This window comes from Salmo salar, chromosome 09, assembly GCF_965601325.2.
Source record: "Salmo salar chromosome 09, fSalSal1, whole genome shotgun sequence".
Taxonomy (NCBI): Eukaryota; Metazoa; Chordata; class Actinopteri; order Salmoniformes; family Salmonidae; genus Salmo; species Salmo salar.
In genome coordinates, this window is record NC_138299.1 from 61,511,446 (window position 1) to 61,525,495 (window position 14,050).

General features: G+C 45.5%; 1 protein-coding gene across 4 annotated transcripts in view; it reads left to right on the top strand.

The window, feature by feature from the left end:
- Positions 1–13,414, top strand: part of LOC106611507 (protein diaphanous homolog 2) — a 686,561-nt gene extending 673,147 nt beyond the window's left edge. For all 4 annotated transcript variants that reach the window (XM_082955835.1, XM_082955838.1, XM_082955836.1 and 1 more), the window contains one exon: positions 11,957–13,414. In XM_082955835.1, coding sequence (XP_082811961.1) covers positions 11,957–12,021 — 65 coding nt within the window. In that variant the 3' untranslated portion in view covers positions 12,022–13,414. The remainder of the gene's footprint in view (positions 1–11,956) is intronic.
- Positions 13,415–14,050: the final 636 nt, after the last annotated feature.

Genomic DNA, 14,050 nt, shown 5'->3' on the forward strand with positions numbered 1-14,050 from the left:
TCCTCCGTGGATATTTTAGCATGTGGTTCTTTTATCGAAGTATATTTTGGAATTTCACTATGGCAACAGCAGATCGTTCTTTTCATTTCACCTCTCCTGAGGTGAATACAGTCTCAAGTGGAATCTCAGCAGCCTATTGTGTTATTTCTGGTTTGTGAATAGATTAGAGTGTGTGTGTCTTTGTCTCATCACTTGTGTGTGTGTGCCCTGTGTCCCTGCCTGTGTGTGTTTTCGTGCCTGCCTCTTCTGTGTATCTGAGCATATGCACCTGTGAGTGTGTGCGCATCATTGGGAGTGCACTCTGAAAGGGTCATTGCGGGAGCCAAAGCCACTGTAAGCTGTCAGACAGTGAGAGATGCAGCACCTCTAAAGGCCATGATTTTGGGGCCCCGCTGTCTATTAACAACCCTGCAACACTTCTCAGGGCTGTCTCGCGTTGCCCCCTCGGGCCCCCTCAGGTCCCTGAAGGAACAGCAGAGAGAGGCTGCTTCTCCGAGTAGGAGACGGCCCCTTTCAAACCCTCCAAACCCTAATTTTGACATCATCAACAGCATCTGACAGTAATGAGGCACTGAGTTGTCAGAGCGGCCATCAGCTTAGCTCAGTACTGTATGAGTATGTATGGTTTTATTCAGGGATGTTTGGTAAAGAAAAAGATGGATGAATGTGATGGCAATGACTTGACATGCAGTAATGTGAACGCTAAGGTGCCTATTCTCTAAATAAAAAAGGTGCGCAAACAGCATTTCCGTGTGTTTACACTCCTACACAAATCCCTGGTTTTATTATTTTACTCCACTCCCTCTCTCATCCTACCACCAACCCCCCAGCCCATAGCTCCTTTCCTAAGGTCAAGGGTTAACACATCGTAATGGCTTTGTCACCTCCCCCGGTGATGTACACTGGCTTAAGTGTTGGTTCCTCACACCCCCACTGTCACGTTGTGGATGTGTATGCATATGTGTCAGTCCTCCCTCACCGGGGGGTTTCTAGGGATGGATTTATACATAGAACCCCTCCCCCGAGTCATTCAGAGCGGGGACAACAGGCACTCTTGCGGCGCACCTCAGAACAGATACTGTAGAGATGTGTCCGTCACGTCATCTTGACGCCTCCTCAATAACATTCACATCAAGACATTCTCCCTTGAAATGATTCTTGATGCGAACTACATCAAATCTCGGTTTGGGCAAACAAATACAATGAAACCATCTATCCTCCCTCGCATCAACATGGTCCATCTGTGTTTATCACGCTATCTGGCGTTCCCATCATCACAGAGGCTTTTGTGTCCACAACCTGGCATTTTCGTCCTGTATTTGTTTGGTGGTCCATCAGTCTATTTACTTTATCACGCTGCCAAATCATCCATTTACGCTCCCATCTGTCTGTCAAACTATATCTCAGCATCCATTTGTCTAACTCTCTCAATCAAAGCAGTGCTGTGTCAGGGAGGAGTGGCTCTCTTTCCTCCTGTATTTCGTCTCTGCAGGCCTCATCATTAGACCCTTGTTTAAGTGGTTCCGGTTGCAGCAATTAGGCTCCTCCGGACTCCCTGTCCTCTCTGCCGGCTTATATACATACGGGTCACACATATAATTACAGGCAATTCACAGCTCTTTCTGTGTTGACATTTGGTTGAATTGGATGGTGAGTGGTTCTAGGTAATGTGTTGTAGGCGTCATAAGTGCTACGTGACACTGAGACAGTGATGTGTTTTTGCAAAGGTGAACGATGCTGACAGTCATGTATGTGCTTTGATTGATGTTGGCCTTTGGTATCATTGAATGATATGATATGGTTCAAGGTGTGTGTTTTTGGCCGCAGCCACTTTACTACACTGGTACAGAGGACAAGCGGTGGTGGTTGCGGAGACAAGTCAAGCTGTGCTGAACCAGGCCAGTGCACTTACTCCGTTTGGTCCAGCTCACCCCAGCTCTGGCCCACCCTGGCCTCCCGCCGAGCCCCCTATCAGTTTTGGAGGATCAGCGATTGCCCCCCTCGGGCGGCCCTGTGCCTGGACCTGATGGATTACCCGCTATCCTGGCTCAGGACTAGGAAAAGCCCGGGCCCTAGATGCACTAGATGCCACAGACCCCATCTGTGTCCATTGCTGACTCCAGCTCCAGCCTGCCCCCGGGGCTACAGGCTTAGGCCAGTAATGAACCCCCCACTCAGAGGCTTACTGTCCATGCTATTTTCCCCACAGCCTTATATACCCCAATGCTAGCCTTTTGCCAATATGGACAGCTAGCCTAGCAATGAATCTCAAACAGGCATTGAGCAGGCACCCTAACGATTTGAGGAGTGTATGCACAGTTGAAATTGATTTTTCTTTCTGAAGCTTCCTGCTTCCTGAAATCTACTGCTGAGCAGATGATCATGAATGGGAGTTTTGCCTCTGGCGCTTGATCGATTGCAAGAAGGTTTTCATCTTTTGCCTGTTTGGTGCGTTTTTGCCTCGACTGCCAGGAGAATGCTAGGAAGTATTGTTCCGTAGCAAAAGAAACCTCCAGTCCAGATATCAGAAGGGAAGAGGGCCCAATGAGAAATCACAAGTACTGGCGGCCTGTCAAGCTTGTTGTTTTCAATCAAAGATAGAGGCCTAAAAGACTGAGCACACGCTAGGCTGCAGAGGAAGAAGTTTAGACTTTTTATTTTTGATCGTGAGATTGATACGTACACACACACACAGTTTTTCTCTCTCTTCCCGTCACACTGTTTGTCCCTGGTACAAACCTGTCAAAGCCGTCCCGCCGAGGAGGTAACCTAGTACACTATCTCCCCTCTAAAAATACATTTTTGTTTATGGACACGTGTAGTGATTTCCAGGTCTCCTGCGCCGTATTGTGTTCCGAGCTGTCAAGATACATCACTCTCAGCCCCTACTCCCCTTTCAGCGACAGCGAGCAGGGGAGAGAGAGAAAGAAAGAGAGGGGACAGTGGACAATGGAGAAGTGTGGGGGGAGGAGGGACTGGTGTGGAGGGGCACAGCAGTGGGCAAAGGAAGACGCAAGGCCTGTAGCAAAATCAGTTAAGATGCTGCCTCCTTTCAAATAAGGGGCTAAAGGGCCCGGTTGGCCAGTACTTTAATGCAGTCCTTAAGGTAGATTTGTGAGAGAGGCATTTGGGTTGGGAGAGAGAATAGGTTGTATTGAGTATCTGGGTCATTCACCAGTGTGTGTGTAAGTGGTGAGCAGCGTGCTACATCACAGACTACCCCATGCGTGATTGAAATCCACGATATGGACATGAGAGAGATTCGCATCAGTTGTGTTTGGACTGACGCCGCTTTTATATCCCATTACCGTTTCATTATCCTTTGTCTCAACAAACTGTCAGATTAGGCTCACTTTAGATTCACTTTTCCCTCCAAAGGATTTTAGCTGGGTATACATACACGCCATACACACCATACCTTAAGCTTATCTGCATTCTTCTGGAATTTCAAGCAGGAGATTGGAGTGCTTTGTTTGGGGTTGCTTTTTGGTAGTTCCTGGGGATTTGGGCATTTGACAACTATCCCTTGATTTCTTGTAAACATCTGTAAATCCGGCCATGCTTGCATGGGATCCTGAGATAGAGGGAGAGCGAGAGAGTGAAAGAGGGGGACAGGAAAGAGGGGGAGAGGAGTGAAGGGGGGAGAAAGTGAGTGAGAAAGATAAAAAGAGAGAGAGAGAACGGGCAAGAGAGAGACAGAGAACGGCCGAGAGAGAGAACGGGCGAGAGAAAGAGGGAGGAGAATTTCAGCATCTTGCCTCAGCATATCCAGGCCCGCCTTCTGTGTTTCCTTTGTCACACCACTCTGATCCTTTTTTCCATCTGATGCGGGCCCCGTGAAGAACACACACATCGCACACACACCCACCCCTAAAATTTCCTGACACCCCGTACACTCATTTAGCTGACATTACTAAAGACCAAAGGCCTTCACAAGATACCAGATACGAGACATCGCCGAGACATGCTTTGCAGTTGTATAGCTATAAAAGTTTGAGTAAAGAAACCAAGCTTTCAGTGAGCTCTTGCATTTTTTTTTGTTAAATTCTGTTAGGAAATATATAGCAATGTTTAGAGGGGGTCTACGTAAGTCAATGCAACTCTGCCACAATCTGACAATGTTATAATATTCTTTACACTGTCAAAATTGTGTTATTGTGTTATTGATTATGCGTCCCTTCACGTCAATCAATCTTTTGTATTTTCTCAGACACTGTCACACAGCCAGTGCAGTGGACTAAAAACACATATAACAGATGCCTATAACAGAAGCTGATCAGACAAATGTGAAGTAAAGCAGGCAGTTGCTCCTAGTAATCCCCTAAATGAATTCTGTGTTGTTGACTATACATTTCAACTGATAAATTACCCGTAGACTGATCTGAGATCAGATTTCAAAGGGTCAGTCTGCCCATGTTCTTCGACCTTAATCCCTCCCCACTTGTCTTGCTCTCTCTCCCTCTCCTCTCTCTCTCTCTTTCTCTCTGCTATTTATTTTTCTCTCCACCCTCTCTCTCTCCCCATCTCACCCCCATACCCTCCTCCAGAACTTAAGTTACCCTTCAGTTGGACTCCAGTTTTCCCCATTCAAAGCAATTACTCTCATCTTTGAACAAGCCTCTGTTATGGTGCGGACTGTAGTTTTGCTTCTGCAACCCTATAAATTAAAGCCGAAAATAATTATGTTCTTCCCCTTGCATCCCATTTATATATCTTGCTTCTGGTGTTTCTTGGCGCTCCATTACTCTGCAGCCACTAGCCCTGGCTGAGGACAGGGAAAGATAGAAGTTGCAGCGGATAGCACAGCTCTCAGAGAGCTGGGAGTGATGGCGGTTTGTTTACATGTGACGCGGAAAAATATTGAATCACCCCATATTGCATTTTGTCTCATTGAAATATAAAGTGTTGTGTGAGTGTGTTTGGCCGTGTGTGTGTGTGTGTGTGTGTGTGTGTGTGTGTGTGTGTGTGTGTGTAATTATCCTAGGAGAAGGATGATGATGGTGATTATGCTTACCTTTACCACTGTTATCTTAACCCTAATGGATACATACAGTGTGTTTATGTAGTCGCCAAAGCAGCAGCTAACCCAGATGTTAATGAACTTTAACATACTGTATTTAATCCCTGCTCAGTTTACCGGAACGGTCTTCCTGTTTATATAGAGAACCCCTGGAAGATCTGACTGGGAATGCTTTGATAGATTACTAGCAGGCTTTCTCTTTGCGTTCGGATAACAGGCCCCGCTGATGATGTAATGCTGTGTAATTAGTAAAGGATGAAAGTAACACAAAACCCATTATGGGTTTTCATCTCTTTTGGAGGGACCAGAGACGCAGGAGCTCCCCATCGCTCCATCACAACATGAAATGGCATTTTACTGGACGCTTTCCAGTAAATCAGACAAGAGCTGTGTGTGTGTGTGTGTGTGTGTGTGTGTGTGTGTGTGTGTGTGTGTGTGTGTGTGTGTGTGTGTGTGTGTGTGTGTGTGTGTGTGTGTGTGTGTTCGCGCAAGTGCGAAGGAGGCCTCATGGTTGGTTGTCATTTTGGCATCCTCCCTTCATATTACTTTAGGCCTATACAGACTGCGTCTCCCCGTGGCATGGATCATTGGGATGCATTGTTATACACCCCTTAGAGTATGTTCGTGTGTTGTGTGGTGATTTGCCACTCCTTACTCACCCCCCTTGACGCGCTGCTTTACCACTTGAGAAACAAGAAACAATGCCAGTCGTTTGCATTAAGCTCTGTGACAGCCAGGCATGTCCCCACTGTAACCAGGAATGCTCTTATTATTTTGTCAATTCCCCCTTTCTCCCTCTCTTGTGCTTCTGTGACTTCGCTAACACTAAAAGATGTCGCCTCGGGGAAAAGCAGGTAAAAAGGAGCCATCAAAACCGATGGCAGCAGACAGATTTGTGATCAGTGCTAGAAATACCCTTGAAGTTGTTTGGTGTGTGGTTTTCCTTGTATAGTGTGTGTTGTGTGTGTTTCTATGGGTGTTTAAGTGTTTTCATCCCTGTAGAGGATAACTGTAACGTTTAGTCTACCAATAGAAATGGGCCGCTGTTTGTGCAGTTGTTGTCGCTAGATTGATGTGGGGAGGAAAGATGGGCTTTTTATACCTGACGATGCGAACTGGAAAGGCTATTAGAAGCAAATGTTTCCACTCTGAAGTATCCTCCAATAGAATATGCATTTGATTTTACCGGCCACCTTCCCTCTTCCCTCCTCTCACCAAGTCTATGTAAAAGCTTACCCATACCTTCAACTGTAGGCTTGATGCAATTACCCATGTCATTTTAAAACTGTTGTCCGGTCACCTGAATGGAAAGGCAATCTTCGCTGGGGAACTTGTAGAGATGGGAACGGTGTGAACCATTTCCAATTTCAACCTTCTACACACAATGGCTGGTTCTTCGCTGTGCCGAACAAGTTCAAGAAGTTGATTGAGTGTCTTCATGCCGACCTTAGCGCATAATGTGTGCAACTGCAAGTCTTCAAAGTGATTCCAAACAGACAGCGATAATTATTTCCTGGAAGTGTTGAAGTGTTTGTGTTTTCTCGCTCCATCCCTACTCTTCATTTCTTGGCCATACCCAGTCGCTCTCCTTTCTCTCTTTCATCTCTCCTCCTTCTTTTCTCTCTCCCACGTCTGGTAATAGATACAGCCAGTTCTAAGCCTGGTATTAAAGGGAGGAGGACTGTATTCTCCAAGTGCCTCCGTTATATGCCGTTCTAATGGGCTCAAGGTCAGAGGCGAGTGCTCGTCCCGAAATGAGGTCACCTTGATTGGAATTGCAAAAGGCGAGGAATCGGACATGGACGTTTTCTGGCACTGGATTTTTTTAAAGTCAGTTCCTTGGTCTCTTGTTTTAAAGTTTATTGTTTACCATTGGTGGTGGTTTGCATGGAACATTTGGCACCCGCAAAGTTGTTCGAGCTTGCCTCTTAGGCACGAGAAACACTTGGAAGCGTTTTTGAAGATGAAAGGGAGGGTGATCGTGGAAAGTCTCCCAGATGTGCTCTGCAATATAGAGCATGTGAAGTTCAGAAGGTCGCAGGCTGTAACTTTCACCAACTCAAGTCAGCGGGAAGCATATAGCACATCTGTCTCTCTCCATGCATATATATATATCTCTCTGGCTTTCTCTGCCTCTTTCTTTATTTCACTCAGGCTCTCTCTCTTTATCTCTAGGTTCCTCACTCTTTTTTATTTATATCTGCCTTGCTTTCTTCTTTCTGTCTGTCCTTCTCCCCCTCTCCTTTTCAATATCCCTCCCTATCTGTTACACCCCCCCCCCCCCCCCTTCTCTCCTCCATCCTACTCCCCCCTCTCCTTCTGTGCGCCATCTGCATGCTCTCTCTCAATCTGAGGCGTCTGTGTTGGAAGTCTTGGTAGTGGAGATGTGTGCACCCCACTGCCGTCAGTCACTCTGTCGCATTAAACAACGCCCAGCCCGGGACACCTGGCACCCTACAGCTGGCACTGAGTAATGTGCTCCACCATGGCAGTGCCAGGGGAGGCCTGCATGGGCTTAGCTAGCTACCTTGTTTTCGTTGATATCTTGCTTCCTGGCCGCCCAGTGCTGCCCAACCCTCCTGCCACCTGGCATGGCGGGGCCGTGCCATGGATAGCCATGGGCAGCCATGGTTGGCCTGTTGGAGATTCTCTAATTCTCTTATGGACTGGAGAGCGTGGGCCGACGCAGCCAACCCAAAGGGTTCTAAGTGAGCTGGTGGGCTCGCAGGAGCAGCCAGAGTGAAACCTGTTGCGTAAATATTGGAAGTACTAATAGAAATTTGGAACACCTTGCCTCACCTTACACCAAATCCTGTTTGAAACTAACCAAAGACAACTCTGTCTCTCTCTCTCTATCTTTCTTTCTGTAGTGTGCTGTGTTTGTGTACTTGCCTGGCACCCTTGATCTTTAGGGTTGTGTGGTATGTGTCTCTGCATTAAGTTTGGCCTGCATTAAAGGGACATTTCTAAATTGTGCAACTTCATATTGCTCATCTCCAGCACCACCCCAACATCAACTTATGTGAAAACGGTGCATTTCAATGTTTTGTAACAAAAACGATAGAGAAAGATAAGTGTTTCCAATGACATCATCAACTGATTAGTAGACCAGAAAATAGTTGATTTTCATGACATTTAAGTGCATTTATTCCATATGTATAATCAGACAACTGTGCATTGGTAATAATGTTTCAGATGAAATGGCAACAACAATGAGAAGTGCAATGCATTTAGCCTATGCCTGTTAACTGTGCACGCACTTGTAAAAACAAACTGGCTATCATCACAATCTTAGTGATTATATTTCTATTGCAAACAAAAATAACTTGTAGGCTGACGATATACATGCGTCCTGCTGTGCATTGGTTATAATGTTACGGATTAAATGTCTATCACAACATCAGAAAGGAATTATATCCACAGTGTAGCCACAACGAGAAGTGAATTTACCCTATGCCTGTCCACTGTGTACACATGGTGTAAAACGAGCTGGCTATCATTTTTCTTAGGGTTTATATTTCTATTGCAAAAATACTTGTAGGCCGACTGGCTGACAATATGCATGCGCCTTCTTGTTCCATCCAGATCCAGATCAGTGCGATTGAATCATGTTCCCACCACCGGACAGGCGCACTCTGTCAATAAATAAAAGGCCTTTCAGTTACACACCAAGTGTTGTTTTATAGAAGGAGGATGCGTCTATTGTTGTGGTTCAGTGCAAATGAGTCTATAATCTTCTGGTCATCCAGGGCCTTGGTTCTTTCTGCCTGTATGGACAGGCAGGCAAGGTTGCTGAGTCGAGGGTTTGCCCAGCATTTCATTCTGTATATCATGATGCATGTACCTAGAATTTCTAGGATTATCTGAGATTTTCTGTGCAACTGTTTCGTCGAATTTGCCTATGACCTGTAAAAGTTCAAGGAAGTTTCCCTGGTTGACAACCATGTCGTTTTTTTTGTCTCCTCTCTGTGAAAGTCCCTGGTATGCAGTGTAACGCAATGACTCCACGACAGATCTCATTACTCTCTGTTCTCTCTGACTCTTTTTGAATGTCCATCACTTAGAGCATTGCATATTGTTGAGCCAGACTCTTTCTGAATAATCCACTCATTCCACACTGGCATTGTGTGTCTTCAACGAACTTGTTGCCTTCTTCCAGTTCTGGTAGCCATTGTGGGAAAATGCCCCCTTCTCTCCACCATGGTTTCCTGGACGTTGAAAGTGGCGGCATGCATTGCAGAAAGCACGGTCTATGAAATAGAATATTCCAGCCATTTGTAATCCTCATACCATCTACAATTGAAGTAGCGATCCTGCTGTCCAACTTTTGTGGCTGGATAACGCCGAAGAAGAGGGCGCCTTGGTTCTTCAACAGGTGACTGGCTTAAATCAGAGGGAGCGGTGGCTGTGCTAACAGTGCAGCTAACGGTGGCTGTGCTAACAGTGCAGCTAACGGTGGCTGTGCTAACAGTGCAGCTAACGGTGGCTGTGCTAACAGTGCAGCTAACGGTGGCTGTGCTAACAGTGCAGCTAACGGTGGCTGTGGAGCAGCTAGCAGCGACGAACTTCTCTGGTGCTCCCTCACGTCGTGGCACACGGGTTTCTCTCTCCGACTCATCTTTCTTATCTCCCTCTTCTTGTTTGGCCCCCTCAGAGACAGGGTCTGGATTTGTATTTTCTACCCGTACTCTTCTCTTGATCAGAAAACGGTCCATCGCAACGGGGCGAGATGGGCGACTAGCTAGCTAGAAGCTAGCTCACGTAACGTAGCCTAACGTGCGCGAGCACACACACCAGACACACGCGCACACACACACGTCATAAGGTACACGCGTGGCACGAGCACGCAGCCAGGGATCGGATTGGGAACAGAATGGCTGGTTATTAACTTAAAAAAAATATATATACTAAAATGCTTGAGGGGGCTTAACTGGGGCTATGCAGATTTGTGATGTGGCTATAGCCCCCCCTAGCCCCGGTGTAGTGCCGTGCCTGTAGTAGACAATGCCTACTCATAATTGGTTCAAATCACACGATGCACGCCGATGTCATAGGAAACACTTATCTCCCTCTTATTTTTTCCCCCACAAAACACAGAAACGCGCAGTTATGTTGATGTTGGGGTGGTGTTGGAGATGATGAATATAAAGTTGATAAGGGAATATACAGTTGATATGCTCCCTGGGATGTGAGAATAGGTGGAAGGGCTCTCGAGTGGGAGGCCAGATCCCGAGCTCAATGGAGTTACTATGACACCAGACGCAAGCACCACCACTCCAGGCCCCTCTTGTCTCTTCCTCTCAACCCTGTAGCTCTCTTCTTAACCTCTTGGGGCTAGGTGGGACGCTAGCGTGCCACCTGTGGTGCACTCCATCAACAGCAGGTGCATTTCAAGAGCGGCAAATTTGAATCCAAATAAATGTCAAAATTCAAATTTTTCAAAAATACAACTATGTTACACCATTTGAAAGATAAACATCTCCTTAATCTAACCACGTTTTACGATTTCAAAAAGGTTTTACGGCGAAAGCATAAATTTAGAGTATGTTAGGACAGTACATTTACAAGAGTTGTGTGTAATGTTTTGTCAAGTCAAAGACAGGGTCACCAAAACCATAAAACCAGCTAAAATGATACACTAACCTTTTACAATCTCCATCAGATGACACTCCTAGGACATTATGTTAGACAATGCATGCATTTTTAGTTCTATCAAGTTCATATTTATATACAAAAACAGCGTTTTACTATGGCATTGATGTTGAGGAAATCGTTTCCCTCCAATAACCGGCAGTCAAGTCAGCGTCAGAAATTAAATAATTAAAATTAGAAAACATTGTTAAAATATTATATTGTCATTTAAAGAATTATAGATTTACATCTTTTGAACGCAATCAACTTGCCAGATTTAAAAATAACCTTACTGGGAAATCACACTTTGCAATAATCTGAGCACTGTGCCCAGAAAAATACGCGTTGCGATACAGACTAGACGTCATGTTGGGGAGATCTAAAATCGAAAATACTATGTAAATAATCCATTACCTTTGATTCTCTTCATCAGATGTCACTTCCAGGTATCACAGGTCCATAACGAATGTAGTTTTGTTCAAAAAAGCTCATCATTTATGTCCAAAAATCTCCGTCTCGTTAGCACATGATGTAAGCCAGCCGGACTTCTCGTCATGAACGAGGGGAAAAAATATATTTCCGTTCGTTCAAACATGTCAAACGTTGTATAGCATAAATCATTAGGGCCTTTTTTAACCAGAACATGAATAATATTCAAGGTGGACGAATGCATAGCCTTTTATAACGTATTGGAACGAGGGTACCCAACATGAAGTAGCGCGCCAGGTGTCTAATGGGACATCACCGTTCCATGGCTCTTGTTCGGTCAGATCTCCCTCCAGAAGACTCAAAACACTTTGTAAAGGCTGGTGACATCTAGTGGAAGCAATAGGAAGTGCCAAAATATTCCTAAACCCCTGTGTCTTTCAATGGGATAGCTTTAAAGTCAATACAACACATCAGGTATCCACTTCCTGTCAGAAAATGTCTCAGGGTTTTGCCTGCCAAATGAGTTCTGTTATACTCACAGACACCATTCAAACAGTTTTGGAAACTTTAGAGTGTTTTCTATCCATATATAATAAGTATATGCATATTCTAGTTACTGGGTAGGATTAGTAACCAGATTAAATCGGGTACATTTTTTTTATCCAGACGTGCAAATGCTGCCCCCTAGACCCAACAGGTTAATCAGCTTGGGTTCTGTTGTTGATGTTTTCCCTCCCTCCTTCTCTCCTTCCCCTCACAACCCCTTTTGTTTATTTGAGGTACCGTCTGTGTGTTACTATGACTGTTACTATAACAACACTTTCCTGTTCTCTCTCTCTCTTTCTTATTTTTTTCTCTCCCTCTCTCTCTCTTCAGACAACCGCCGTGCGGTCCTGGAAAGGTCTCGATCACGCCACAACGCAAACCCCCAGGCTCGATGATGGCCCGCGCCTACCAGAAGACGTTAGACAAGTGCCAAAGAGGCCTGCGAGGAGAATCTGAGGACGTATAGTAGGAGAGATGGACCCCAGCCGTGTGGCACCCACACACACTTAAACACTCACAGACACATTAACAAACACACCAACACATGAACACACTATATATACAAAAGTATGCGGACACCCCTTAAAATTAGTGCATTCGGCCATTTCAGCCACACCCGTTGCTGACAGGTGTATATAATCGAGCATACAGTCATGCAGTCTCCATAGACAAAACATTGGCAGTAGAATGGCCCATACTAAAGAGCTCAGTGACTTTCAATGTGGCACCGTCATAGGATGCCACCTTTCCAACAAGTCAGTTCGTCAAATTTCTGCCCTGCTAGAGCTGCCCTGGTCAACTGTAAGTGCTGTTATTGTGAAATGGAAACGTCTAGGAGCAACGACGGCTCAGCCGCGGAGTGGTAGGCCACACAAGCTCACAGAACAGGACCGCCGAGTGCTGAAGTTGCAACACTCACTACCGACTTTCAAACTGCCTCTGGAAGCAACTGGAAGCAACGACAGCACAATAACTGTTCGTCGGGAGCTTCATGAAATGGATTTCCATGGCCGAGCAGCCGCACACAAGCCTAAGATCACCATTGGAATGGTGTAAAGCTGGCCACCATTGGACTCAGGGGGCAGTGGAAACGCATTCCCTGAAGTGCTGAATCACTCTTCACCATCTGGCAGTCCAAAGGACGTATCTGGGTTTGGTGGATGCCAGGAGATCGCTCCCTGATCGCTCAATGCATAGTGCCAGCTGTAAAGTTTGGTGGAGAAGGAATAATGGTCTGGGTCGGTTTTTCATGGTTCGGGCTAGGCCTCTTAGTTCCGGTGAAGGGAATCTTAAAGCTACAGTGACAATGAAATTCTAGACTATTAAGCGCTTCCAACTTTGTGGCAACAGTTTGGGGAAGGCCCTTTCCTGTTTCAGCATGACAGTGCCCCCGTGCACAAATCACGGTCCATACAGGAATGGTTTGTCGAGATCGATGTGGAAGAACTTGACTGGCCGCACAGAGCCCTGACCTCAATCTCATCTAACACCTTTGGGATGAATTGGAACGCCGACTGCGAGCCAGGCCTAATCACCCAACATCAGTGCTGAATAGAAGCAAGTCCCCACAGCAATGTTCCAAATTCTAGTGGAAAGCCTTCCCAGAACAGTGGAGGCTGTTATAGCAGCAAAGGGGGGACCAAACTCCTTATTAATGCCCATGATTTTGGAATGAGATGTTCGACGAGCAAGTGTCCACATACTTTTGGTCATATATATAACTATATAAAAACTGAGTTTAAATGTATTTGGCTAAGGCGTATGTAAACTTCCGACTTCAACTGTATATATTATCACACACACACACACACACACACACACACACACACACACACACACACACACACACACACACACACACACACACACACACACACACACACACACACACACACACACACACACACACACACACACACACAAGCACATACTGCCAGGTCCTGATGAAAAAAAAGACCCCTAGAGAGGCTATGCTGAACTGAGGAACTGACAAAACCAGAACAGTACATTTTCACTCACAGAACATTCAGTAGTCATACTGTTGGTCTGACCGCCTTACATATTTATTCACTACTTTCTCATGGCTCTGCCTGTACATGACTGTTTAAAGCTTGGGTTGTTTTGAAAAAGCTTTTATTTGTTGTTTTTTGCTTTTTTGACTGGACACATCATGCATGGTCTCTCAAATTGTCATATAGGTCCACAGAACTTGTCCTCTCATCTCTGGTCATATACTTCCGATTGGATGCGGTATTGCTTGAGAAATGTGAGTAGTGATGTAGCTAGAAAATAGTCAGTGAGGACTGCACTATATTGTATGCTTATCAGCAAGAAGATTTTACTAACCACATCCAACAAAGCTTTCCTTTTCTTTTCTGCTTGTATTCAACACATCCAGCAATTGACTGTGGCCACAGGTGTGAA